Source organism: Melospiza melodia, chromosome 6 (genome assembly GCF_035770615.1).
Source record: "Melospiza melodia melodia isolate bMelMel2 chromosome 6, bMelMel2.pri, whole genome shotgun sequence".
Lineage (NCBI taxonomy): Eukaryota > Metazoa > Chordata > Aves > Passeriformes > Passerellidae > Melospiza > Melospiza melodia.
This window is the reverse complement of record NC_086199.1, coordinates 69638101-69665425: the sequence shown is the minus strand read 5'-3', so window position 1 is coordinate 69665425 and position 27325 is coordinate 69638101. Positions and strand designations below refer to the sequence as shown.

The window sequence follows — 27325 nt, the reverse complement described above, 5'->3', positions numbered from 1 at the left end:
GGTTTACTTTGTGTTGGACTCTCACAATCTTTCTTGCCCCAAGGTGCTTGTTTCCTTCTTCTATCAGACCTGTTGATTCCTTGCTAAATTGACTCATGCTTGGACATTTCTATCATTGATCCTAGCACCAGGAAACCATTGCTGTGTACTGGATTGCTCATCTTGATGTTGCATGTGGATTGTTCTGTTTAACCAAAACATCAAATTTCTTCAGATTACTGGGTAACATGTTCTTACAGATGTTAGTTGTGATTCAGTGACAATTCCCTTTGCTATTCTTCTTCTGAATCCTGCTCCATAATGTCTGCCACTAAGTTTCAGTCTTGCCTGTGACACTCCCACTATTACTTCAGTCTGGGCTTCTTTGTCAACCAGAAAAGAAGAAAAAAAAAAGGGCTTCCCCCACCTACTTTGAGTGCCTCGGATGAACTTAGCTATCAATTGCACTTTTTTTAGTGCCAGCTTTATACAACTTCTGTCACCTTAGACAAACAGAAATGGAAAAACCCTGATCTCACAGTTTTCTTCCGTCTTTGAGAACTTAATTTCATAATGCAGGATGTCAGACTGAAACACAGCAGGAGATGTTCTCCTTGGTCTTCTTACAGAGCTACTCATACCAGTCTGCAAACCTGAGTAGTTCTGTGTTTTACCCAAATGGAGACAGCATAGATTCATCAAGAGTCTGGAAGGACACTGTAAACCCCTGACCTCTACACTGTTGTGACTTCCTCATTAGAAGAAAATTGGTCTAGGCTGCAATAACTGCACTTAAATTTTGAGTGGTCAATGCTAATAACGGATCCTCTTGAATTTAAGAAGCTGGGAAATGTTATTCTGTCTCTGCTAGCTTGAGGTAGGCATTGTTCTGAACCATAGTAGTAGCTTTGGAGATCCTTCATTACAACCAACCCCTTCATTACAGAGGCCTGATACTTGAACCTTCTCTTCACACCAAGCCTTACAACCACTGCTCTTAAAGCTCTGCCAAGTGATGGCTCCTCCACTTACAGTCAGGAGCTCTGAGTGACAGCACAGGCCTCACTACTCGCAGTAGCTGAGAGTGTGAATCTTGGCACCAGCGTTCAGAACACGGCCCTCACTAGGGAGGGATGTAGATCACATGCTGTGCAGAGCCTGGAAGTGTGAATGTTGCTGATGAAGTATGTGTATGCCTGCAGCACTGATACTGAAACGTGCATACGCAACTGCAGCCTGTCCTCTGCCAGCTGAAGGGCAGGAACCAGAGCTGGGTCTCTACCCTGGAGACATGAAGCTGTGCTAGGTCATAGAAATCAGGTTTTTCATTACTGAGCACTGAAAAACATAAGGAAACCTTCTTTCATGGTCAGAACCCAGCATTAACTACATTTAGAGCTAAGACAAAGATGACTCTGTATCAAACACAAAACACATACGCAGTTTGGTGGGATAGAATTGTGACCTCGCTATTTAACTCTGAAACTCTAGTGAGGAACAAACACATGCTAGTCTTCTGCTAGAGGTTAAGATTCTGCTAGACCTTCCAGCACTGCTTGTTTTCCATGATTCCATAGATTTCCCTTATATTTCTTGCTTACACTTGTCAAGATCAGGTAAATCGGCATGAAACTCCATTCTAACTTTTGAAAATTGTCTATTGTTCATGTTTTCTCATCTGCCACATCTTTCTCATCGGCCAAATTTCACTCATCTGCCCTAACCTGCTTTCCGGCTTTCTCTTTCCCAGACCAGGCCCATCTTTTTTCTTCTTCCTCCAGAATGGCACTGAGTTCTGCCCAGATTAAACAGCACTGACCAGGCAGCTCAATTAGTCCTTACAAACACCAGTAAAGGGTAGTCAGACTGAGCTCCCAGCTGGAAGTTTTGTGTCTGTGCATGGAATCAGGCAAAAAGGAGTCACTGAAGCGAGTGGACAAACTTGAGGCGCACACAGAGTTAATATGCTGACAGAAATACTGAGCTTTACATCTGAAAACCCAAATACAAAAATAATATGATGAGTAAGGCTAAAATTCCCTGTTCTGAGGTTCCATGGGGCCAGCTCCCCTCCCCACCCCCCTTCAGGGCTCAGCAGTCACTTCTCCTTTTCTGCCGTGCCTTGCAGAAATGTCTCCTGGGATGAGTCAGAGCAGGACTTCCAGGCAACAGTGTTACTGCCTTTGGCCCCACCAAACAGTGGGCAAAAATGCCTCTGCTGGGGCCTCACAGCTCCTTTCACGTACTTTGAGGGCTCCCTCTGATTCACTTAACCCTCGATACTGTTTGTTTTCTGAATCAGAGGATCATAGAAAACATTAATTTGACAAGGACCTCTAGGAGCTCGTTTTGACCAGTCTCCTGCTCGAAGCTTCACAAGCAGATCAAGTTGCTCAAGGTCGGGGCCAGCTGAACTGCTGAAAATCTCCAAGAGATAGCACAGAAACCTTGGACATCTCTTCCAGTGTCTGACCACATTTATAGGGAAATTTAAAAATCTTTCTGCCCTGTCCTTTTAAATGCTTAAATTCGTGGTCTGGCCTTGTTTCTCAGCTTGCCTGTGCCCTCTGTCAGTGCTTCACATCAAGTCCTCCACATGCAGGCCTTCCAGAGATGTTTTGATGTGGTCTCTCCAGAGATTTTGCTGGGGTTCTGGTACATTTTCTCTGTAGCAAGTGCAGTTTCAGGGCAGTGCTCAGGCCCCACCCTTTTACAAAAGTGAGCTTCTTACTGTACCACAATAAAAAGTATGTTTTAGAAGGTCCTGAGGACAGAGTATAGAGAGTACTATTAGGTGTGAGGAAGCATGAATTTACTAAGCCACTCTGACCCTTTATTAGCAAGTTTTGTGGTGGAAATTCAGCTGTCAAAATGTCTTTCTGGGGAAGGCGCAGACTCCCCTCCAGTGGCCAGGGAGCCATCCTCCTCTGCAGGGCCCCGTCCCTCAGCCAGAGCAGAAGCCTGCCACGCTTTCTGAGACACTCGAGGCTGTGCCTGGCTAAAGGAAGGCCTCCCATGGCGCCGGAGTGACCGGGGGAAGGTGACACCATCCCTGAGCTCGGGCTGTTGGTGTCCTGCCAGCACAACGCGGCGCGTTCGCGGGTACAGGCCACCGGCGCTGCCGCCCCGCGCCCCGCGCCCGCCGGACACTGCCGGGGCCGGTGCCGCGCCCAGGGCCAACCGCGGCGCCGGGCAGGTGCCCCGAGCTCCGCGCGGCGTTCAGGTGCCTCACACAGCTGCAGCTGCTCGCGTCCCACAGACGGGCTCCCACCCACCGGGCCACACCCGCTTCCCTGTGGGCGGGTTTCCCCGCTCCCTCCGAGGCCGCTCCGGGCCCGGCCCGCGCCTCCCGGCGGTGCCGTTGGGCGGGCGGGCAGCGCCGCCGCGCGGGGCCCCCGCGCCACTGCAGCCGCGGGGCTCGGTGCGCTCCCGGGCTGCGGGCAGCACTCCCGGGAACCGGCCGGGACAGCGGGAAAAACTGATTCTCCGCCCTTCCTTTTATAGCTATTAACCTTTTTGGGGTTTTTTCAGCCGAAATACTGTAAACGGATTTTTCATATGGGTGCCGCAGCTAATAATATACTCCTTTATCAATTAATGTAGAACTTTAAAAGATAATAATATTAATAATAATAATAATAATAATAATAATAATAATAATAATAATAATAATAATAATAATAATAAAAATGCGTATGTAGCATTTATCATTAATTGACTAATACTTTTGAGTGACTTAATTTTTCAGTAACCAATGTACGTGCCGTGCTCCACTGCTATCTCTTGCCTTTTGTGGATGCACAGCATAGCAGCCTTTTGGGGCTGTGCATGAGGTGTATCTCATGTCTCTGCCTTCATGGTGCCACTGAACTGTAATGGGTTTACTTTTTTTGTTTTTAACTCTCTTCTGGAAAGCTCTCTCAGTTCCATCATTGTCCCACTCCTGCAAGAACAATACAAGAAGACTACAGAGGTTGTAAATAAGGGTAAGCATTGGAGACACTCTGGTAAGGACATTAGGGAGGCAAGAGCATCAGTTACAAGTCAAAGAGAACTGAATATATAGTGACTGTTTTGCTAGTCTACCTTTAAAAGTGATCTGTTGGGTTTTTTTACCCTCAGCTGGGGAAATAATTCAGTAGAGAATACAGAATCTTAAAAGTAATTTTCAGATAAATGATATTGAAGTGATTCTGTGGCTTGGGGGAGTCAGGAGAAGGTCCCAGATCCCCACTATTTTCATATGGATCTCTAGACTGTCACTGAAAATTTCACTGCACAGCCACCAACAGTGTAACAGCTCCATTTGATGCACAGCAGCTGACACCTGATGACATGAGGTACAGAGCGAACATTTAATCCAGAATACTTCCTGTGCTGACTTACAGCAGGATGTCATAAAAACGGAGAGCCTTGGAGTGAATTCCTGCATCACTGGAGTCAAAAGCAAACTCCCACTCATTTCACTGAGACCATGGTACCCCTACTACTTGCAATGGTTGAAATTCCCTGTGTGGTTTGGGTTATCTGAGAGGGTGCCTGTTGTAACTGTGATAATAACAGCTATGATCCATCAGCACAGAGAACTGTGTCACTGGAGCAAGGCTCAGGAAGGCTGAGGATAGCAGTAGGAAGGCAGCTGTGAAACTCCAAACCTATAAATTGTACAATTTGAGAGCAAAAGTTTATCTTTATCTTAAAAGTTTGCTTTCAGAATTCGGCTTCCTATATCAACGTTCTGCTTGTAAGTAGGAACGATACAACTTATCTCTAACTGCATTTGCAGCTCAGCAGCCTGTGGGACTGTGCTGCTCTTACACGAATGTAGGAAGAGCCGCTAAACCATTGCAGGCGACTGCGGCTGACTTAATTCCTAACTCCTGCTCCAGGGCATGACATTGGTGTGATGTAATGAGATCGGGTGGAACCGTAGCGAGAAGCACCAACATCAGCACTGCCTTCTTGGGAAATAGGATTCATTCTGAAGTCTGGAACGAGAATCAAGTTCTGTGTCTCAGGAAAAATGGTAGGAGATGGAACTTAAAAGCACATCAGTACATTCTGGAAAGTGTCTGCATTGGAAACAACACAGGTCCAACCTAGCTTGGCTTGTATAAAGGTAAATCTTTATTCTCTTCTGACCTAGTTTGCTAAGCACACGCAGTTTCTGCAAATCTCTGCAAGAACAGTGGGTAACCTTCACCACTAACAGCGCTTAAGGAGCTCTGGTGGGTCACAATTTATCGTGAAGATTGCAGTGAACCTGTGAGGAGGAAGCAAATTTGTTTAAAAGTCATTGTATCTTTCAAAAGCATTTCGAGGCTCAGTCCTCAGCCACATCTTCTTCTGCTTTAACAGCTTCCAGAAGTTCTGCTCAAACCCCGGTTTCACACTGTGCTTGTCTCTAGACATCTGCAGCCCAAAGAATTTATAATCCATTTAGGGAGATTAAAAAATAAAGAAAAAATAAATCTCAGCAAGCACGTTCCAGGAGTCGGGGTCTCGCACAGCACGCGTGTCCCCGCAGCCCGCGCCGGCGATGTGCACAAACAGCGCACCGTGACCGCGCCGCGAGGAGCCGTTCCCAGCGCTTTGTTCGGCCGTGCCCGTGGGCAGCCCCGCTCCCGCTCCCGCCCCGCCGGCCCGGCCGGACACAGCGGCGCGCCCGGAAGCGCCGCACGGCGGCAGCGGCGGCGGGTGCCCGGCGGGGCGGCGGCGCTGGAGCCGAGGAGGCCGGGACCGACGTGGCCGGCCGGCGGAGGCGGAGCCGAGGGGCCGCCGGGCGGGGCAGGCCCGCGCCGAGCCGCGGCTGGATGGCAGCGGCGGCCCGGGGCACGGCGGCGGTGGCGCACGGTAACTGCGGCGGGCGGCCCGGGGGCGCAGCCGGGGGCGGGGGTGGCCGGGCCAGGCCGGCCGCTGCTGCGGTGCGAGGGGGGACGGCGGGGCCGGGTGCGGCAGCGCGGCTGAGCCTCGGCCGGCGGGACGGGGTGAGCGGGGACGGGCAGCGCCACACGCAGCGCAGCCGAGCCCGGCTCTGGAGGGCTCCGGCCCGGCCGAGCGAGGGACAACTTTGGGAAAGACGTGGCGGGGGGCGCCTGGCGGGGCCGCTGCTGCCGGCAGAGGTGCCCCGGCCCGGCGGGACCGTGGGCTGCGTGCCGCCCGCTCCGGGGCCGCGGCTGCCCCGGGCTCCCGGGGCCGCGTCCCGCCTCGCACCCGCCTTTGCCGCAGCTCGCCGGGGGAGCGGCGCCGGGCGGCTGCCGCTGCGGACGTGCCCGGGGCTGCGAGCGCCGTCCCCGCGGGACGCAGCCGAGAAAGTTTTGGAAGTCCCTCCTCTGGCAGCCGATGCCGCGGGAAGGTCTCGGCGCGGGGGCTGCCCCGCGGGACCGCGGAGCGGGAGGGCCGGGTCTGGCACAGGGACCCCGGGCCGCAGCCGGTGTGCCGCTCCAGAAAGGTGCGGGAGCAGCGCTCATTACTAATTCGGCCCGCGGCAAGCACGTCTCGGTTTGCATCGCTCAGCGTTCCTCTAATGGAAAACCCGCGCTGTGTGTCCCGTCCGCCGCGATGTGACAGACGGACGGTGACACGAGCGGGCCCGCCGCGTCAATCCCTGCGGTGAGAGCGGGGCCGGAGCCCGGCCCGGGCGAGGGCAGCGGGAGCGGGAGCGGGCCGGTCTGCCCGGCCTGTGCTTCGGGCTGCACCGAGAGCGGGCTGGGAGGAGACACGTCTCAGCTAGCCCAGGGGGAATGAAGGCCATTGCCTGGTCCTCAAACTTCCCTCTCATCCTAGGGATGAAAGGATGCAGAATGGGGAAGGAGTCGCAGTCTCCCGAACTCCGTTAGTGTTCAGTCGGTTTTAAGTGCCTTCCTTGGCAGCTCGGAGGTTTGCCCCGGGTCTGTAATCTCTTCTGATCTGCGACCCATTGTTTGTAATCCTGTGCATCCCCAACTTTTAGCTGCGCACGCTGTCATTTGCAGAAATGTGAGTCTAGTCTGTGCAGAGTGTTTTTTTATGAGACGGATGGGGCAAAAGGGAAGGGTCCCACCAGAGCAGTGCATTCCTTAGAGATGGGCAGTGATTCAGAGAGAAGGGAGTACTCAGGGAGTACTGGAGACCTTTTGTGCTTCTGCCGAGGTCAGGGTTTCCAGGAGGAATTCAAAACTCTCCACGGGGCTAATGGAGGGAGGTGGCTCATGCAGAGTTTTTTTGGCTGAAAATTATGCTTCCTCCCTGGAAAAAAAACTTTTTTCCATTCCATGCTCTTTTGCAACTGTAATACCAGGCAACTGGCTTCCAGGGAAAACACTGGTAAGAAAAGCATTTTCTTTTAATTTTTTTCCTTTCAACAACATCTGTAGTGTTATTATGTGGCAGTGAGCAACTGCGCTGAGAGAAGAAATTGTGTGGTCTGAGAAAGGAGAATGTTGAGGAAGAGAGTAATAGATAGAAGCATGGTCATCGTGTCAGTGTTTCATTTTCTCTTTTCCAGTAGGTTTTTGCCTTGGCATTTTAATTTTGTCCATGTTTTCTCAGTCACTGCCTGCTTCAGAGAAGTTCAGTGAGCACTGTGAGGTAGGGGAGGCCCTGGGAGCCTCATGGATCTCCGGGCTTGGTGTGGAGCTTCCTCTGCCCCTGCTCAGGAGCATGTAAATGGCAAATTCTCATTCACTTGTTCTTTCTGGGCTGGGAAAAGCCTAATGGTTATTCCAGTCCTGAGGCTGTTGCAGGATGAGCTGAGCAGACCTGAATGCTCAGACACGTGGTGCTCTGGAGGGTGCTGCCCGTGGTCATGGTCACCAGGCTGTGAATCAGGCACAGCTGGGAGCTGTGATCCCAGACAGAGAATTGTCAAACCTGATACATAAATGACCTGCTGACTATTTTTCTCCCAGAGTTGCATGCTCTTAAGTATGTGATAAACCCTACTTGAGAAAACACATCTCTAAACCTGTTTGTGTCTCTGCCTTGTGACCATGGATGTCTCTGACAGCCTGCTTTCTCTAGAAATTTCTCAAGACATTCTCTGACTGGGTTCCTGAAACAGATGTTGTTGTCTAAAATTAAGGGCAGATATAGACTTCCTCCACCCTTTGCAACTGTTTTGACAGGGTATTATTTTCCTCTAGAGCAGTTTTTTTTCCTATGACTACATCTTCACTGCTTATTTTCTTCCTCTTAAATAGGGGTAACCAGTTTGAATGTTTGAATTTAGAGACTTTGCTAATGTTCTAATGAGATGAAGAAGTGAGAAGCTTGTAGAGATAAAAAGTGCTGCTTTTTTTTAATTTTTTTTTAAGCAAGTGGTTATGATGTGTTAGGAATAAGGAAATGATGGGAATATGCTCTAAACAGTTAGTTGGACACAAAGAGCAGTTCAGGTGTGTCCTGAACAATACACACATAGTTTCTCATAGATGTTTTATAAACAGAAGGAATTTATTGCATGAGATATGGGGTTGTTCCTGAGGCATGATGTAGTGATGGTCTGGCTGCACAGGAATAAAGAAATGTGCTGCTTTTTCCTCACGTGAGTAACAGCAGAATAAAGACCTGTGGACCACAGAAAGTTGAACGAACACTATAATGTGACTTAGGGGAATCAGTTTTCTGCACTTTATACCCATTTGTTTTCCACCACCATCCCCTCTTTGAGGAACCTGCTCCCTTCTGAGGCTGGAAGAACAACATGAAGCCAAGTATGTAAACCTTTTTCAGAGTCCTGGACATAACCTTTGTCCTGTGTGCTACTGCATCTCAGTCTCTGAGACCCTTTCAGGTGTCCCTTGAGGCTTTTGTGGGTTGTGAGTGTGGAGAATGAAATGCAAGAAATCGACCTGTTGAATCAGTTGCAGTGTTTACTTTTCCAGATTGATTCTCAAAAGCTGTGAAATGTTACAGAAGAGATTTGTGCTGCTTCCCATCACTGCTGAGCTCTGTGTGTGTGTTGCTTCTTCATAGGCATGTACAGTTGTTTTTATTCTGATTTATTTTTGGTGTATTCCTCACAAAGTTCTCAGTCATTTTATAGGTCTAATCCAATCATAAAAGATGAGGACATCCATCAGGCCCACTGCAGGGTTGGAAGGGGTGGAGGCCTGAAGGACTTCAAAGAAGGGATCTAATCTTTGCAATGAAATGGTATCTGCATCAACTGTTTCTTTTTCTCAAAATCAAAATTAAAAAGCCAAACAAAAACAAACAAACAAAAGCAAAACAAACCCCAAACAGAAAATAGTGCTGGAAATTCTGCATCCTAGATAATCAGTTTCGGTATATCCCCAGTTTGGCACTATATATATATTTGTTTCTTCATCTTCAGGCTAGTCTTGTTTACCATTTGAACTGATGTGGACGAATAGTTGAGTACTTTCCCCCTTTCTTGTGACTCTTAATGTATGCAGGTTGTTCTGTTCCTTTAGTGTTATCTTTTTAAGACTAAACACACCCAGGTCCTTTGGTTGTTTTTCCAGGTCATGCTCTCTCCACTCTAGTTTTTGTTTCTTTCCACTGCAGTGTCTCAGATTTTTGCATGTGTTTTATGAGGAAGAATATGTGGGGCTGGATGTGGTCTGTTGGCTAAAGACTCACTCACCTATGTGACACCCACAGTGTGACTCCTACTATGTCCCAGGATAACTTTTACCCTTTTTGTAGCAACATAAGCCTGCTGGCTTGGAATTAATTTCTCAATCAGTGTGTGCTTTTTCTTTATGGCATGTTGCAGTTACTGTTCTGTCATTTGCATTCGATTTCACACCTGCCTCCCCAGCCCTTAGTGTACTGTTTTTTACTGATCCTTGCTGAAATTTGATAGTAGGTTGTAGGTAAGTGTGGGGTTCCTGCAGCCAGATCAAAACACTGCAATAAGATGCCCTAAAATCCTGAGCTGGTTTGAACTTGCTGTGTTGAGGGATTTTAGGTTTTTTTTGTTGTAAGAGAAAAGTGATAGCTTTAGTGGTCCTTGTTCAACTAGCCAAGTCTATGTCTTCACTGACTCCTCCTTGCATCCCTGCTCCTGATGGTCACTGTGCTTGGAGATTGGTGTGCTCCTTCAGAGAAGCCATGGGACCCTGTCCCTTAATTTCTTTTTGATTGCTTTTGATTGCAGCTTGGCCTTCTTCCTGCAGTGTTTTTGTTCAGGGACTGAAATTGGCAATGGGCCATGAGTTTAAAAAAGCAGTTTTTCCTGCTCAATTTGTTCTGATGCCGCTCACTGGTGGAGTCTGGTGTGAGCATGGAGAGGTGATGCTTCGGGAAGGAGGGGGGGACAAGGGGCAGCACTGCCCTTTTCATCCACAGCCTTAGATTGGCTCCAGCATCCTGAATTTCATCTTGAGAGTTTCAGGTTCCTTTCTATCTGGCTGTTACTTAATGCTTTGATATCTTTATCAATTTCTTATCTTATAGGTAACTACCAACTGATCATTTAATTTGATCAAGAGTCCTTCAGAGGATTGAAGTTACTGGTGTGTAACTTCTCCCACCTTTTTTTTTGCTTTTATAAAGGTAGGTGAGGCATGATGCTTCTCCAGCCTTCTTGTGGCCTTCCCATACTCCTGTAAATTTTCAAAGATGGTCACTGATGCTTCAGAGATTAGACTGGTTTCTTACATGCTTTTGGGTGAATGCTGTTTTTACCTCTCAAGCTGTTTTGTGAACATTAGTTAGGTCTGTCTTTTTCTAACCCACCCTTTCCTCCCATTTCCAAATTATTTTTGCTTGTCACGTTTCACTTTTTCTTCTGGAGATTGAAGGAACATTTGTACTTCCGCCTTTACATCATTTGCTTTCTTTCCCTCTTTGTCAATGACTGTAATTATCTTTATTTTTCTCTTCTAACATGCCCTCTTCTCCAGTTTTCGTGTGACTGCAGAGCTCTTACTAACAGCTGTGCTGATTTTGACTAAGAGACCATCTAATCCAGTATCCTTCTACAAAAGGATAAAATCAGGACAAGTAGATATGGTATTTTTCAAGAACACTTCCATTCTCCCACTCCTCTCATATCAGGGAATTTCTGAGTCTAATGTGATCTGTTTAACCCTTAACCATAAATAGATTTGTCTTTCTAGTACTTGTCCTGTCTTTAGATGAGTGCATGTAAAATTTTTCATCATTTTTGGAGAAGCACTATCTCACAACTTACCTACTGGTGAAGGGTCATATTTGTTTATTTTGAAGCTGACCCTCACTGGCTCAATATGGATGAATGCACTTGTGTCTGATGAGATGGTGAATAATCTATCCTGTTCCCCATCTTTTCACCACTCATGAGTTTACAGACCTCTGTTATGTTGCCTGTCTTGCATCCTAATTTGTTACAGGGGTGCTGTTCCATGCCAAAGAGAAGACTTACCTGGTAGCATCTCTGGTCAATACCTTTTGCTGAAGCCTTGGGATACTGAAGGGCAGGAACAAGGGTACTTGGAGTCCTTGTCCAGCCCATCTGAAGGGAAATAGTGAAAGTCTGATGCTTTCCCCAGATGTCTCATTTTCATGCCCCATTGACAAATAGCCTCTCTGCCCTTTAGTGCTGTGTTGAAATCAAGAAGAGTTTCAGGTGTTCCTCATGGATATTCATACCTGTGCTAAGACACTGAAGGGAGGGTGTGGTGTGGCCAAGGCTTTTCCTCTGGGATGGTGGAACAGAGGGTTGAACATGTTTTCACGTCTTCTTTCCCCTTATCTTTTCAGAGATTGGCCAGCCCGGCTGAGACCACTCAGCAATGACAAAACAAAAACTCCTGTTTGATGGGACGCTCTCCTTGTTGCTGATCGCAGCCTGTGAAGCTCAGCAGCTCCCGAGGAGTCATGTTGCTGCCAGTTCTGGTTCTGTGTGTGACAAGGAGACAGACTCTTGGGGACACCTGTTGAGCAGCGAGCGGCTGGATGCTTGGATCTGTTCCCTCATCGGTTCCTTCATGGTGGGGCTGAGTGGGGTCTTCCCCTTGCTGGTGATCCCCCTTGAGACGGGAGCTGCGCTGCGCTCCGAAGGTGAATCTGCCAGCTGCGTTGGCCTTTCTGAAGCCAAATGTCCTGGGATGTGACAGCAGCACAGTGGTGAACAGGACCTTGTCACAGAAATGTTGTTCTCTAAAATAAAAAGTCTGGGTTTGGCGCTTTAATGAATTTAATGAACCTGTGAATTTGAAAGGGAGTCCTTTGACAAATGTAAGCCCTGGATTGAGCTTGTACAAAGAGTAGTTTTCCACCCTGCTTGATTCAGGACCCACACACTGCTGTCCCAACCAAGTGCTGCCAGGGCTTTTTCTTGCACTCCATTTGGTTTGTGCTCTCTCTTTCGAAAGCTTGCTTTGCAGATGCTTCCAGTTTGGGTTTCTTCATGCAAAAATCTCAGTTGGAGATGTCTTGGTTCCTAGCTGAGTATTGATCAGGTTTTTTCTTCTTGTTTCTTTTTTTAGCTGGGTCACAGCGTTTGAAGCAGTTGTTGAGTTTTGCAATTGGTGGACTGCTGGGAAATGTGTTTCTCCACCTGCTTCCTGAAGCCTGGGCCTACACATGCAGTGCAACAACAGGTATGAGAGCCTTATGTGCCTGGAAGCAGCTTGTGCTGTGCCTGTTTTGAGTCTGTTCTGCCTTGAAAGCCCAAGACCAGCCAGTCTGGGTCAGCCCAAAAACTGGTCTAGGCTGGTATCCTTTTTCAAGTAATATATAAAAGCAAATGCCTAGGGAATGATATGAGAATAAAAACCCACACGTGTAATACTTCATTTTTGTATTCAGCAATCCTCCAAAGACTTTGAAATTAGAGGCTTCCTCAGTTTGCCATGGTTTCTTTATGTTTAGTACCTTAGAATGGTTTTCTTGTTTATTGAGTTTTCCTATCATGTCTTGGACTCCTGTAAATCTCTTTTGATTTTCCTTTGTTCCTTCTGTAAGGAAAGGGAATGCTTCTTTAAGCTGATGGGAGGTTATGGTTGTGTATCTGGTGTGGCACATGAACATGTTCACCATCTTAGTTGGGGATTGGGTGCACCTTTTTTACAAATCTGTCCCTATGACAGTGTTACTCCTAGAACCTCTTTCTTGGCACTAACTGGGGCCTGTCCCTCTGTTGGATGCTTTGATTTATGGGAACTTATATGTTGCAGTCTTTGCTCCATGACAAATCATGGAACATTGTCTACAGTGCCACCATTAAGACTGGAGGATGAGGCAGGGGAGGAAGAAGAAAATGGAGGTGACAGAAAGTTGTGTTTGCCAGCAAACTAAACACTGAGTTGGTATAGAACTTTTGGGATCAGTGTAGCTCCTTCATCCCTCAAATAGCCAGGGTTGCTGAAACCTATAATGTTTGTATGCTGAAACCTATAGTGTTTGCTGTCTGCTTCAGCAAATTGATATCATAGAAGACAAGTGCTGCTGCATCCCACCTGTTGAGAAACCAAGAAGTCATTTTCCTGCTGAAAATGTGAGAGAGGGAAGATGATGCCCTGGGTTTCCCAGACTTTCTTGCACCTATGTCCTGGGGTTTCAAATCTGCCATGTCTTTAGTGCTCTTCTTCATCACAGCAGTAGCAAAACCTCCCGTACTTTTTTTTCACCCTTTCTACGGTAGTTCCCAAATTACTCTGTCCTCCTGCTCAAACTTGTTTGCTTCTGCCAGACTGTCCTGAAGTGTAAAGGTTTCCTTGACCCATGCAAGTCCTGGTACAGAGTCGTTCTGTTCTTCCATTGCAATGCAGTTTCCAGTTCTGGCAGTGAGACTGAATGAATTGTTATCTCACAAGCTTGGCTGTAATTGAAAAGAAAGTTTGTAGCTTTGGGCTTAATAACTTGCTGAGGTGTGGCAGAAAGGGGAAGGTGAGTTTCTAACTCCACTAATGGCAGAATTCATGTCAGGGCTTGCTTCTCAGTAGGTACAGCTGCTAGATTTTTGTTGATGTAATATTCACTTGCCTCTGGAGCTCAGGGAAATTCCCAGTGTTGTCAGGAAATATTCTGGGTTGAGCTGATGTGGAAAAAGGGATGGTAGCTCTCACTCTGAGGGTCTTGAGATGATGAGATCTGTTAGATCAAGAATGGGCAAGTTAAACTAATCTGTTTTGAGATGTGTTTACTCCTCCTACCTCGCAGGGAGTTTTTCCACTGTCTTTTTTTTTTTTTTTTTCCCTTGGAAATGTGTGAAAAGCTATGTATTTAATAGAGACATGAAGATTTCTCTTTTGTCCTTCAGGAGAAGGGCAGAGCTTTCAGCAGCAGAAGCTTCTGGGTCTCTGGGTGATCATTGGTTTCCTGACCTTCCTGGTGCTAGAGAAGATCTTCCTAGAGAAAGAGGAGGAGTATCCTGGTGTGGTAAGTTAGCCACCTAAGGCAGGGGAGTACTCTTATATTTGAAGCTCTGTACTAAATACCTCATCTGCCCTATCTGACAGTGTCAGGAATTTTCCTGTAGCTGTGAGTACCTTGTCATTGCTCTTTGGGAGATTTTTGCCACTTCTTTGCCACTGGTCCGTAGGAGTAGATTTCATCTTCAGGCTTTTGTTTTGTGGTTTTAACTGAGATTTCTCACTTCTGGTTTGGTTTTGTTCTTTATGTGGTAAGTGTAAAAGAGAGCTCCTGTTCTGTGGGGGCTGGGAGCTGTAGCACTCTGCAAACCAGACTTTTGCTCAAGTAAGCTTTGAGGGGTGACAGTTTGCTGGTGCATGTTCCATGGACCCATCGTGACTCATTCTCTTTCTGGATCCTCAGTCAGGACAAAGGCCAGCCTACTTGAAGTTGTTTCTTCTTGGTTATGTCCTGGACCAGGTGTTTGTTTGGGTGACTTTTTGTGGTAGAAGGAATTTGTGACTGGCTTAGGTAATCCTAAGTTCAAAGGAGTCACCCAGCTGCAAAGGGGAGATGTAGATGAGGTAGCAGAGGATAATTCCAGGACAGAGGAGAATACCTCGCCTTCAGAGATCTGCACAACTCCTAGTTGCAGCTCCTTTAGACTGTTCAGTCCTTGCTGTGCCATGACTTTTGAGAGGTGAACCTGTAGGTCAGGCACTACATAAGAGCAATTAGGTGTAAACTTTGACTCAATGTGAGACTTCAATGCCCGAACTTCATCTTCTCATTTAGAGAGAGGCTGAAATCCTAGATAAATATTTTGTTGTTTGGAAGGTGATGATCCCAGCTATAGAATAATTCTGTAGGCTTAGTTGTTCTGATGCACTGGGGAGAGCAAGACTCTTTTCCCCATCTCCTGCCCAGGTGGAGTTGTATTTCTCTGGGCAGCAGCTACGATCAGGAGGCACAGGCTCAGTCCCTTATCTTTCTAGTGGAACTTGGCTCATGCCAAGGGACTGTGACTCCCAATTCCTCCCCTTTCTATTTCTCTTGAGGATTGAGAGGTGTTAGCTCTTGTTATCTTTCAGGGCAGATGTCACAATGGTCTCTGAATCTGTCTCAGTTCTGGCAGTTGTTATTAAACTGGGGTGTCAAACTTGCTGAGTCACATTGTAAGGACAAAAGGATTAAGGGTGAAGGCTGGTTTTCTGATCCTGATTCATGCTCATTCATCACTGAAAAAAAAATCAGTGACAAGTTTGTTTCCCCTAATTTAGGACTGTGATTCCAAAGCACCATCTGGAAAGATTCCCAATGGAAGTGGCTGCCCCCTGTCCAAGGGGTCCTGTCAGTCCCAAAGAGCACGAGCTCAGTGTAATGGCTCTTCTCTCCAGTCTGGTCCAAAAAACAACAGAATCAAGGTAAGAGGCACACAAACTCACCTTCACTTCTTAGTCAGGAATTGTCTGTGGAAAGACTGTGCTTGAGTGGGGAACTCGGCATTTGAGTTGTGCTTAATTTTACTCTGTCAAGGTGTGTCCTGGTCACAGCAGGGAAGAAATAGCAGACTTGGAGAAAATCTGCACTGCAGCTTATGTGGAAGAGGAAAAATCAGTATTATAAAGGCACAAGTATGATGATGTGCATTTGGGCTGAATTCTGTTACCAAAATACAGAATTTCATGTTTTATTACTCTATATTTTACAGTTAATATGTCTTTATTTGCTTAATTTTTTGCATCATGATTTCTCTGTTCTCCACTGCCTGGATTGTACCAATTCTGAGTTGCACTCTTCCTTTTAAGGCACCTTTTGGAAGTGTTTTCACACCTTTAGGAAGTGTCTTGAAGCTAACCAGTGTAGAATTTAAAAGTTCCATTTCTCAGATTATCAGTTTACCAGCTCCAAAAAGGACTTCTTGTCCACTTCTGTCTCCAAACCTGTATTTCCCATTACTTCCTTTGCACTGGATCTCATATGACCTCACAGTGAGCCTATTCAAGGAGCTAAACAGGCAAAGAATTTGCTCGTCTACACCCACACACCCACCTCCCACCCCCTGGTCTATTTCTCTCCTAACTTAACTTCTTGAATCAGCTTGGCATGCAGACAGGCAGCCTGTAGTGCTGGGATAAGGGAGATCAGCAGGCTCATAGCACTGGAGGTGGAGGAAGAGTCCTGCACCACGGGGAAGTGGATAACCTCTACATTGGCTTTGCTTCCTGTTCCATGTTACTATCTTTGTACTGTGGAAAACCCTTTTTTTGGGTGAGCATTACAAGAGAGAGAGTAAACAACCACTTTGGTGAAGGAGGACCTGCAATTTGAGTTTGAAAGCTCATAAAAATGTGCAAGATTGTATGGGAGTAACTATGGACAGAAAGTGTGCTTCATGAACTAGTTCAAAGCTGGATATGTGGTCAGGCAGAGGCTCTTCAGTCTTTCTATTTTAAATTTGTTTTGCTATAACTTTATAGCTCTTCCTACAGAACATGAAAGTTATGCTGAGGTCACTGAGTATTTTTGACATCTGTCACATTCATGTAATTTGTACATAACACTGTAAGGTGCCACGTGGTTGTTTCTAGAGGTGGTAGTAGTGAAGACACCAGTATTACTGGGTTATGGAACATTGTGCCCTAATTTTGGAAGGGTTTATATAAGGAACTATAGACTACTGATTTCAAGTAGAAATGAAACACAGATAGATGATACAATTGCTCAGGGCACATGGTCCTAATATAAAAAATAATAATGTAATTAATGCTAATTGGTATGATTTATGTAAGATAAATGCATTCTTATCAACCAGACATTTTTCCTGCCTCTTATTCAGGCATAAAGTTGTTTAATAAAGGTCATGACAAATGTATATAAAACACAACTTTCTCCCCCATTCTAATCAAGGAGCTAATACTAGCTGTATTAAAAATCTGTTATTCGATGTTATCAAAAGGAGCTGGTTTAATGCAGCCCCCCTCAAATCTGTTTGGGTTATTATTTTTCCAAGTTATTATTTATAAAAATAGTATATCTTCACATTTGCAGGTACTGCGTTACATAAATGGCACATTGTGACTGCGTGAAGTCAGTGATAGCAGCTAAACTGAGTAACTTCATCAGAAAAAAGTGCTGAATTTTTAACAGGTTTTGATACATGCAATTATAAGGAATAGATTAAGGAGACCTCAGATCCTATTTACAAGATAGAGTTCGTTTCTAGTTAGTCAATGCATTGGAAAAACACATGAGGATTACAGTAGGAAATTTTCTGAACACATTCTTCCCTCATGGTGCTACAGCCAGAAGGATGGGTGAGTAGGAAATAATATGTAAGAGGAGAGGTGAGAGTTCCTCTTTCTGTATATCAGTAGTGAAACAGCTATCTGGCTTTTTCCAGTAGTGCTGTTCCAAGTATGCAAAATACTACTAATAGTTTGTAAAGGAGCCCAGAAAGAGATGAAATAATATTTTAAGTTTGCAATACATGATAAGTTGCTTTCTTTAGTTTAGGTCTGTAGTCATGGCAGATCAAGGGTGGCTTAGAGTATACAAATACCCAGAGAGGAATGACTAAATTTGAGTAGTTACAGCTGTAGCAAACAGTAGTAGTCTAGAACTTAGAGACAACTCTCTAACTGAGGGTAGCTTGCCAGTGGCCCAACTTGCCTTAGAGACAGCAGATTTTTTTGTGACTTGTGAGCTGCAAGCTGTGGTTTAAGCTACTCTCTACAGAGTACATGATAGGTTAACAAACAATTTTGTGCACAAATTAAATTAAGTTCTTTCAGTTGTGTTATATGGAAGGTTTAGGCAACCTTCTAGCTTTAAAATCCTGACACATCTGTTCAATTTTGCAGATGGTTGTTGATATGCATGAGTTAGAAACTTAATGGGTGTAGTTTTAACTTTTTACCTTCTGATCTTTTAATCTGAATATTTTAATAGTCTTCCTGGTAGGGTGGAAATTATCAAACCTACCAAGATACTCCTGCGTTGTTAGCCTGTTTCCTTAGGCAACAACATAAGCAGTCATTCCATCTGTCTGTCCATCTGTTCTGCCCTTCATTTTCAATAACTTTTGAACCTATAATTAATTTTCCTTGTGTTCAGGAGAGGTCGGAATCTTGAGGGTGATCAGATTTCTGCAAGTTCCATAAAAATCAGTGACAGTAGAGGGGGAAGGCAAAGGGATGCCCTGTTGGAAGCTGCAGCTGGGGACAGGGGTGCCACACCATGTGTGCTGGGCAGGGCACCTGCAGGGAAGTGGTGGTGCTGAGAGTGAGCAGAGCAGCTACTCTGAAAGAAGGAGTGAAATTCATAGCATGACAAAATTGCAATTCTTCTGTTCACTCAGAAACCCCTGTTTCTTCAGCAAACAAAAAGGGAAAGATACTATTGAAATGAACAAAGTCACCCTTCAGGGCTTGATTATTAGTAAGTTGTAGTGAGTTGACTATTGTCCACATATATATATTAGAACTTCTGCTTTTTAGCTGCTGCTAGAATTTGTCCTAGCTTGAAAATGGCAGATGGGAGGTTTCCTTTGCATGCAGACATAGATCAGTTCTGTCCCTCATTGCAGCCTTATTCCCTCAACGGGTAAAAACATTGTGTACACTACTTTTGCCTTGCTTATTCTTTCTTTCTCCCTGTGATACATGGGGTCCTGGTTGATTATGAAAGTATGTTTTATTACACAGTGACATTAATTCTGAAGCATGAATATAAACACTTCATCTGGCTGTGCTCTTTATGAGCAACGAGAACATCCTATTAGGGATTCGCAGAATGCAAATGTCAGAGGCTCATAACTGTCAAATCAACCCAATTTATTTCTGAGCACTCCAAAGCTTTGCTTCTTTCAGTGACAGCTTTTGCCCAAGCCACTGACAACAAAAAGTCGTAACGCTTTAATCATGAAGCCTATTTTTTCCTCTATACAGTGATATGGGAAAGCATTTTTGTGTAAAACTTCTGTGAATAATTATTATTATCCTGTGGGGAAAACGCCATCACATAAAAAAAACATGAAAAGGAGAATTTTAGTCAAATTTGGCTGTCTAGGAATGAGAGCATGAAGAATGAGAAGTAAAACTGTTCCATTTTTGTGTCTGCCTGCATGCATTTATTTGGGTTTCCTTTCTTATAAAAGCATGCAGGGATCTTTTTTGCATTCATTGTGGAGATGTTACTTAGCTTATTACTTAAAAGTGGGGTAGGCTTTGCTTAATTCTTAGTTTTTGCATTTAATCATGAGTGCACTTAAAAAAATTTAGAGGCTGCAACGGTGCCCCAAGATGGTGCAGTAAAAATGCCCTGCAGAGAGGTGGTGCTTTGGAGAGAGAGATTTGACAGAAGGCTCCTGAGTTGTGGCATACAAATGACAGCAAGATGCCCCAAGAAGAGCTGGTAGAAACAGGGAAGAGCACAAGACCAAAAGGAGCTAATGAAGTCCATCAGCACTTGTGGTTGTCTGGCTGAACTTTGGCATCTGATGCTGTGGTGAAGTAAGAGTTCCACAGTTTCCAGACAGTGTCTCCACTCACTGGACACTGCCCTGTGTCTGGAGTTCTTGCAGTCCAGAGATGGCCTGATACATGGGCTAGCTCCTGGTTTGATAATAATTTAAACTGAAGTCCCATATAGTGAAGTGCAGTATCTCAGGACCAACATGCAGTAGGTTTTGTTAAATATGATGGAAAAAACCCAAAAACCTGTGAACTAAAGAGCTGGGGTGGTACCCTTGTAAATTACTTTAGGTCAAATACTCAGATTTTGTCAGGAGATGACCCTAGTTAGAATGATAGGGAATTTTAACTTGGAGATGGACTTGTGAGGATGACAGCTGCTTTATGCTTATAATTTTAAGAAATGTGTTTATATGTAAATGCTGATACATGCTATCCAGCCTTTTAGTAGGTGGTTTTTTGGTGACTGTCATCACTATCTTCTCTTTTGATTCTTTGTTAAGGGAAAGCAAACCCACAAGCACAAACTTTTTTGGTACAATGTTGGAAGATTTATTTAGTTACAGAAAGCAATTCCAGCAGCATTTGTTTTGTTGCATTGTTCTTGCCAGCTTTTGAAGAGGAGATATTTAACAGTTGGATATTAAAGTACATGACTTGAAAACAAGATCAAGTCATATTTGAAGCCAGTCACCTGTGTAAATTAGTCAGTGTTACCTAAAATTGGTTCAACTTAGAATTAAATATATTCTTGTATTTTGGCTTTCTTCTTTTTCTGTTTCTAGAGCTCTTCATCACTTGCTTACAGTAATTATTCTAATCTCAGACAATACTTGCCTGCCCTAAAAGTTATTTTACTCTAAAACCAAAAATTACATTTAGTTTTTACTGAATCACTGACATAGTTCAAGATTTTCAGCAGAAGCATTGTGCTCTGTCCTTCCCATCTGATTGTGACTGCATCACCCATGTCTAAGCTGGTTTTTTGTCTTCTTACATCTCTCCCTTTATCAAGGGCTCTTCCTTCTCTTTGCAGATTAGTGGATACCTCAATCTGCTGGCCAACACCATTGATAACTTCACACATGGCCTGGCAGTAGCAGCCAGCTTCCTGGTTAGCAGAAAGGTAAGGTTTCTGTGCCCAGCTGTATATTGAAATGGAGAGGTCTTATCTCAAGTATGATACAACATGCAAAACAGCCAAAAATGCAAGGAGTTCCTTCCTATTTGCTAGAATTTTCTGAGAAAAAGCAGGCTACAGTAAAGCCCAACCCTGTCCTGATCCTCTGATGCAGAGCTTCTTTGAACTGGGGACACATTAGTCATTTGTACTGGCATTAGGGGATGGATTAGCTCATCTACCCTCATCGACTCAAAAGACAGTCCAGAAATAACATGATGAGGATGGTCACCTCAGAAACTGGGACATAGACAAGGCAGAGATGTGTATTGCATTTTTGCTTTTGTCTTCAACACTGATGGACTATGGTGGTCCATTTCCCTGAGCTGGACCACCATGACTGTGAGAATGATAAACTCCCAGTCAGCCCTGCACTGATGGGGTATCTGCTGCTCCAGCTCTAAGTGTATGGGACCTGATGAGATTCATCCAAGAATACCGGAATTGTTTCCTAATCTATTTCTCTCTGCTGCAGGTTGGGTTCCTAACCACAATGGCCATTCTCCTGCATGAAATCCCACACGAGGTGAGAGGGCTTTGTATCCTGCCATGTGAGGGGGATTACATTGTGCTTCATTTACTAAGAGGAGCTCTGGGTCTGGTTAACATCTTGTCTTCTTGAAGGCTGCTCCCTCTGGGGAGACTGACAACATTGAAAACCAGGAACAGTCTTAAAGCACTGGCCTTGTTGTGAATGACCTTTGTAACTGGGAATTTGGTATTCAAGTTCATTAACTGTCAGCTCTTGGTTTTCTTAGGTTGGAGACTTCGCAATCCTACTTCGGGCTGGCTTTGACCGCTGGAGTGCAGCCAAGATGCAGCTTTCCACAGCTCTGGGGGGAATTCTAGGAGCCTGCTTTGCAATATGTGCTCAGTCACCAAAAGGAGCAGGTAAGGTTCCCTGGGACCTCTGTAGAAATGGGAGAGGAGGCAGTGCTTTTCATCCTTCTGTATCTTCTTTCCCTTCTGTTTTGTGTCCCACGGCTCTGTCTCAGTAATAACTGAAGCTTTCTGTATTTGTGCAGGAGAAACAGTAGCCTGGATCCTCCCTTTCACTTCTGGAGGATTTCTGTACATTGCCTTGGTAAATGTTGTGCCTGATCTCCTGGAGGAAAAGAATCCTTGGTAAGTGCTCCCTCCTGTTCTTCTGCAGCAATTCATGCTGCCAGGGGGCAGGGATATAACCCTTCCCTGTGCCTCCTCTGGAAGTGTGTGAATGCCAGCTTCCCAAATCCTATGGACAAGGCTGTAATCAAAATAGACTGCTTGCTATCTATTGCATTTGTGGGACTAAAAAGACCCTCTGTAAAAGAGAGCTTTCACCTGGGTGAGTCCCAGAGATTGTGCCGGCACAGCATGCAGCAGGGCCAGCTAGAGCAAATTCCTGGGAAACATGTCCAGTAAGGACACCACTGCCCAGTCTGTTTTCAGATTCCAGTACATACTGGTGTAGGGACTGTCTAAACCAGGGCCCCACAGAGGCGTATATGTCTGATAACCACATGTGAATCTATCCTTCCATGCTTCTCTCTCTGACCCTATCCATTAATTCACACCTCTGCAACCTCCTTTTGGCAGCAGTTTGCAGAGTTTGACTCTACTGTTAAGTGATGCTTCTTATTATTTGGTTTTTACACTCTTGTGTATTGATTTTTTTATTTGGTTTCAATGTGTTGCTGTGTGAGTAGAAAAATAATAGTTTGCTTCTCTTTATCACTCAGCATTTCATAGTCTGTCATTGTATTCCACCTCAGACATCTCTCTTCTGCACTGGTCTCTATATTCCAATGTATTTGGGTATTCCTCATGTATTATTTTAGTTTCTTGCAGTCTAATTAAGGCTGTAGCAGGTCCAATCCAGCTGTTCCACAGTAAAGGCCCTCTCAGATCTGCTGCCAGAGCTGCTCCTGAATGTTCCCTCCTATTTTAGTTGTAATTAGACAAGTAACTTCAGTAGTTTAAATAAGATGCCTTGGTTCACCTAGTTAGTTATGACTGAAACAGTGCTCAAAAAACCAGCTCCACAGTTCTCTCTGAGGAGGTAGGAACTTGGTGGAGAAATGTTAATTTGGGTTGGTAACCTCTTGTGTTGGCAGAGGTTGTTGGCAGAATATGCAGAAGTGGGAGGTACACAGTCACTTCAATCCAACATAAACCCGAGACAGTGCTAAAAGAATGGCCAAATTTGTTGGCTTTTTTTTTTTATTTCTGTAACTGTAGTTGTTAGCTGGATGAGGTCCCTAAAGTGTCTGTGCACATGCTGTATAAGTGCTGGTTTCCTCGTGAGTGAAAGGCCATGAATATGTATCTGAATGGCTGCATGACTGAATCAGCTTGAATTGATTTGGAAGCCTGGAGTTGGGCCTTGCAGCTGAGTGGAGCAAGTCCATACCAGTTTATAGACAACTCCTTTGCTGGGGGTACTGGGAAGGTCTTCTCATCTGTGTTAGTGACTTCATACAGCTGCTGTGTTCTCCACGTGGTAAATTGGAAAAGGCAAACAACAAATCATTGGAGAGCTTTGTGCAGCTGCCTATGGGGATTGGTTTATGGCTCCTTCTAATTTTGCTGTTTCTTTCCCAGGAATTCCCTGCAACAAATTCTGCTCCTGTGTACGGGCATTACAGTCATGGTGCTACTCGCGCTCACAACCGAGTGACCTCTGCGCAGACCTCATGATGCCTCCCAGAGCCACCACAGTGACTCTGAGCTTTACAAAGCAATAAGGAACACTAATGTTACTTCCCACGTGTGTGCGCGCAGATCTGGCTGCTAGTATGAGAAGCGGGTGACAGAGAGGTCTGGCTGTGCAAGACTTCATTCCCTGGCTCTCCTATCCCTGTTCTGCTAAAATCCACACATGAGGGCTTCTGTTCTTTTTTTTTGTTTGGTTGGTTTTTATGGAGCAAAAGATACACTGGGCAGAAACTAACTGAATGACTGCTCCACTATGAGTGAATGATGTTTCATTTGGTCCATTCTGATGGAACTGCACCTCCCAAGCTCTTGCGTGAAAACAGCAGAGATGATTCCTGTAGCTAATGAAGATAAAGGATTTTTCTTACCACTTTAAGGGCTGGAGGCAGAACAGGCATGACAAAGCTTTAGCCAGAGCTCCCTACCCATGAGAAGTTGATGGTGCTATGAGATAGAGGGGAAGAGACCCTTTCCAACTTGATCTCCAGCTGTTCATTGACACCACTTGTTCCTAAAGGTAGTATTGGCCTCAGCAGTCCAGCTCTTTTGGTCTATTTTGTTTACATTGAAATTGAGCCAAAAGCTTGAGGCACTTTAGGGTAGGTCACTACAATTAAATGACTCAGCTTGGAGATTACTTGCCTCAGCCCTAACCACTCCAGAAGCCAGCACAGCCCAACTGTTTATCAGATAAATGATCAGTAAATGTTTCTTCAATTGCCAGCTACCAGCTCGCTCATGTCTGAAGGGAAAGCCATGTAGCTGCTGTGACTGAGCTCCCTCTCCTCATAACCATTAGCTGAACATGCTTCTGAGCCTGCTCATGAGACCTGTTTCATGCACCATCTGCCCCACACCGTCTTTCAGAGCTTTCTTGAGGTGTAGCATGTTAGACCTGCCCAGCAGGCTGCAGTCCCCCTAGACTGTCATGGCAGAGGTGCTGGAACACTACAGCCTGGTCAGCAGCTGCTAACTCCTGGTTAGCTTTTCCTCTGTTCAGTGTAAACTATTTAGGAGCATGCTGTAGATGGCAGCCTATTTCTGGGGTTTTTACCTCACAGTGGAGTTCATCTGTTGAGGACGAATGAATAAGAAGTAATACTGACAGCTTTTAGATGGGAAGGTTGAAACTGCTGGTGAAAATATTTTTAAGTAAGGTGAGAAAGGGATTTGAAAGGGTGACAATAAGTATGCTTTAAGAGGAGTTTTCTGTTATGTGATGCCTGGGATAAAATCTTTGGCAATTTGAGACCCATAAAAATTAATAGAATTTCTAGTACTTTCCTCCATCCCAGCTCATAGGGCTGACCAGGCCATAATTCCACAGGGATGTTGTAATGCCACAGAGATGTTTTAATGCCACAGAGATGTGCCCAATTACTAGATCATCCCTTCTGTAGAACTCAGCTTTGCTTAAATTTGTTTTAAAACAGGTCTAATTGAACTAAAAGAGTTACTGAACACAAAACAGGTGCCACAGTGTGATTTACACCAACTTGGCTCAGTCTTATAACAGCTTTTGTGAAGCAGTACAGCTCTCCAGTCTGCCCAGGGCCTTACCAAGAGAACTCGTGCCTTGAGAGGGCAGTTAAGGTCAGAGCAGCAAGGCAGGTATACTGCCCACAGCAGAGGCACCACTTCCTAAGAGATTCCTGAACTGTTGACACAGTTCTTTTTTATGACAGCTCCTGTCCTACTTTTCAGTGAGTGCTGGAGAGCTCATGCTTGCAGTTCTGTCTGCCCAGGAACTGCTGTCTGAATTTTTTTCAGCTTTCCTTTCCCTGAACTTACATTAGTAACTAGTTTCACTGCAGCAAGGAGGGAGGCTTAGTGCAATTGTTTATTCCTCTTTACAAAGTTGCCTTCCTGTGCCAGCTACTCCATCATTCAATTGTCATGAGGTCTGAAGGTAGCATCCATTTCCTGCTTTCCTGGAAGGATGATTAATCCAGTTATCCTGCAGGGACTGGAGGAGTCTTCCAACCCTCTGGTTCTACTTTTGGGGGTTCCTTCTGCCCAGGGACTGCAGCTAAGCAGACCCTGTAACAGGGCTCTGGAGGAAGCAGGCTTGCACAGAAAGTTGTGCCTGCTGTTCCTCAAGATGCCTTTCCCAAAATAAGGCTGGCATTTAAGTTGAGGCATTGCCAGGTGAGTGCCCATGAGTTGGCGTTGTTGCATCAGCACTGAGCCTTGCCAAGACTGAAAACCACAGTCAGGATTTTATACTCAGCGTTCAGGAATGTGAAGTGGATGACACTGAACAAAGAATTTCTGAGCTGTTTTTCTTGGCTGCTATCACAGGCATGGATAGTCTGTGGTTCTTGGGAAGATACCCTGGTAGGAGGTAGCATGGGGTTGTGGGAGGGAGGGAGGGGTTCAGTAGATTTCTACTGCATCAGCCCTGGGGCTGAGGATTGAGAGCCTTGGGAGGAAATGGAGCATCACTCCACCACATTTGTCACTTTTGGAAATGCAGAGAGAATTGTATTTTCTAGCTCTATTTTTTCAGCTGCTCTTATGCATTTTCTCCCTTCATCTGTATTGGTCTGCTCTGCTTGGAGACAATAGAGATGAAATAAATGGTTTTCCATGTTGGTTTGTGTTGTTGGATTATTTTATTTTGTTGGTTTAGTTGTTTTTTTTTTTTTTTTTTTTTTTTAAGTTCCTACTTTCCTTTGATTTAAAAATTCAATTTAAATTTCATTTGAATTACACAGACATATCTCTGGGTTAGTCTAGAGCAGTTTGGACTCTGGGTTAATGTCAGACTTTCCCCAGACTTACACAGCTGAAAGAAAAAGTTCTATTCCAGTTTCTTCTCTCTGCTGCCATGGAACTGTTGTCCAGGAGCAGTGTGGTAGAATCATAATTCTTGAGTGCTGCTCTGAGTTCCCTGAAAAGCATAATCAAATATTTTCAGGGAAAGCTTGCATGGTAACTTTACTGTTCAGAGAGTTTTGTAATAATACTTGACTGTAATCAGTTATTTTTTAAAATCAAAGAACCTCAAGGGCTGTCTGGTTTCAGTTAACAATAAGCTGGATACCTGCCATGTCAGGTATCATGAAAGGTTTTGTGGCCATGTCAGGTGCTATCATGAAAGGTTTTGTGTTCCAATTGCCCTGAAAGGACTAAGAGGAAATTCTCTACCCTTCAAAAACATGGGTTCAGAAAATGTCTTATCCCACCCTTCATTCGGAAGATTTTCAGCTATAAATGGTGCATTTATATCTCTTCTTACCCAAAGTCTTCTGTAAAAGGAAGGAAAACCACAACCCAAGAGCTGGAAGAAGATGAAAGTAGGTAGGTGATCAAGGGCATAATGTCACAGTCTGTGGATTTTGCCAGTGATCTACATTTTGGAATCTCTGTCCCTGGATTTACTACACTGCTGTTGGGCTGTGCTGGAATTCCTGCCCTTAGGACTGTGCTATGAGCCTTTCTCCCTCATCCCTTTTTCCTTCTCAAAAGTAATCAAAATTATCATGAATTAATCAGCTATCTGTTTGACAGGCTCTGGGAATGATGGCTCTGGCACAATTGCAGTAGCACAGAAAGGAGAACAATTAGAGTTTATTTAATTCATGGGAACCTTCTACGATGATGGTGTTGCTGAAGCCCCTGTCTTTTGAAACTGTATCCAGAGCAGTTCACATGGAGAGTAAGGTGACATAATAGGATTGCAGACTTAGGAAATGTGACTATTTGG

The 27325-nt window shown here is 45.0% G+C and overlaps 1 protein-coding gene across 4 annotated transcripts; it reads left to right on the top strand.

Annotated features, from left to right (window-relative positions):
- Nucleotides 1-4958: 4958 nt before the first annotated feature.
- On the top strand, nt 4959-26211 carry SLC39A13 (solute carrier family 39 member 13). Of its 4 annotated transcripts, XM_063158894.1 has the most exons (11): nt 5776-5832; nt 10384-10482; nt 11671-11970; nt 12399-12512; nt 14174-14292; nt 15546-15689; nt 20776-20865; nt 21395-21445; nt 21678-21810; nt 21945-22044; nt 23503-26211. In XM_063158894.1, the coding sequence occupies exons 3-11, from the start codon at nt 11703-11705 to the stop codon at nt 23576-23578; spliced, it is 1095 nt and encodes a 364-aa protein (XP_063014964.1). In that variant the 5' UTR covers nt 5776-5832; nt 10384-10482; nt 11671-11702; the 3' UTR covers nt 23579-26211. The 4 variants fall into 4 exon arrangements, with proteins under 4 accessions (XP_063014966.1, XP_063014967.1, XP_063014964.1 ...); XM_063158896.1 differs by lacking the exons at nt 5776-5832; nt 10384-10482 and adding an exon at nt 4959-5098; XM_063158897.1 differs by lacking the exon at nt 10384-10482 and having other exon boundaries at nt 5768-5832.
- Nucleotides 26212-27325: the final 1114 nt, after the last annotated feature.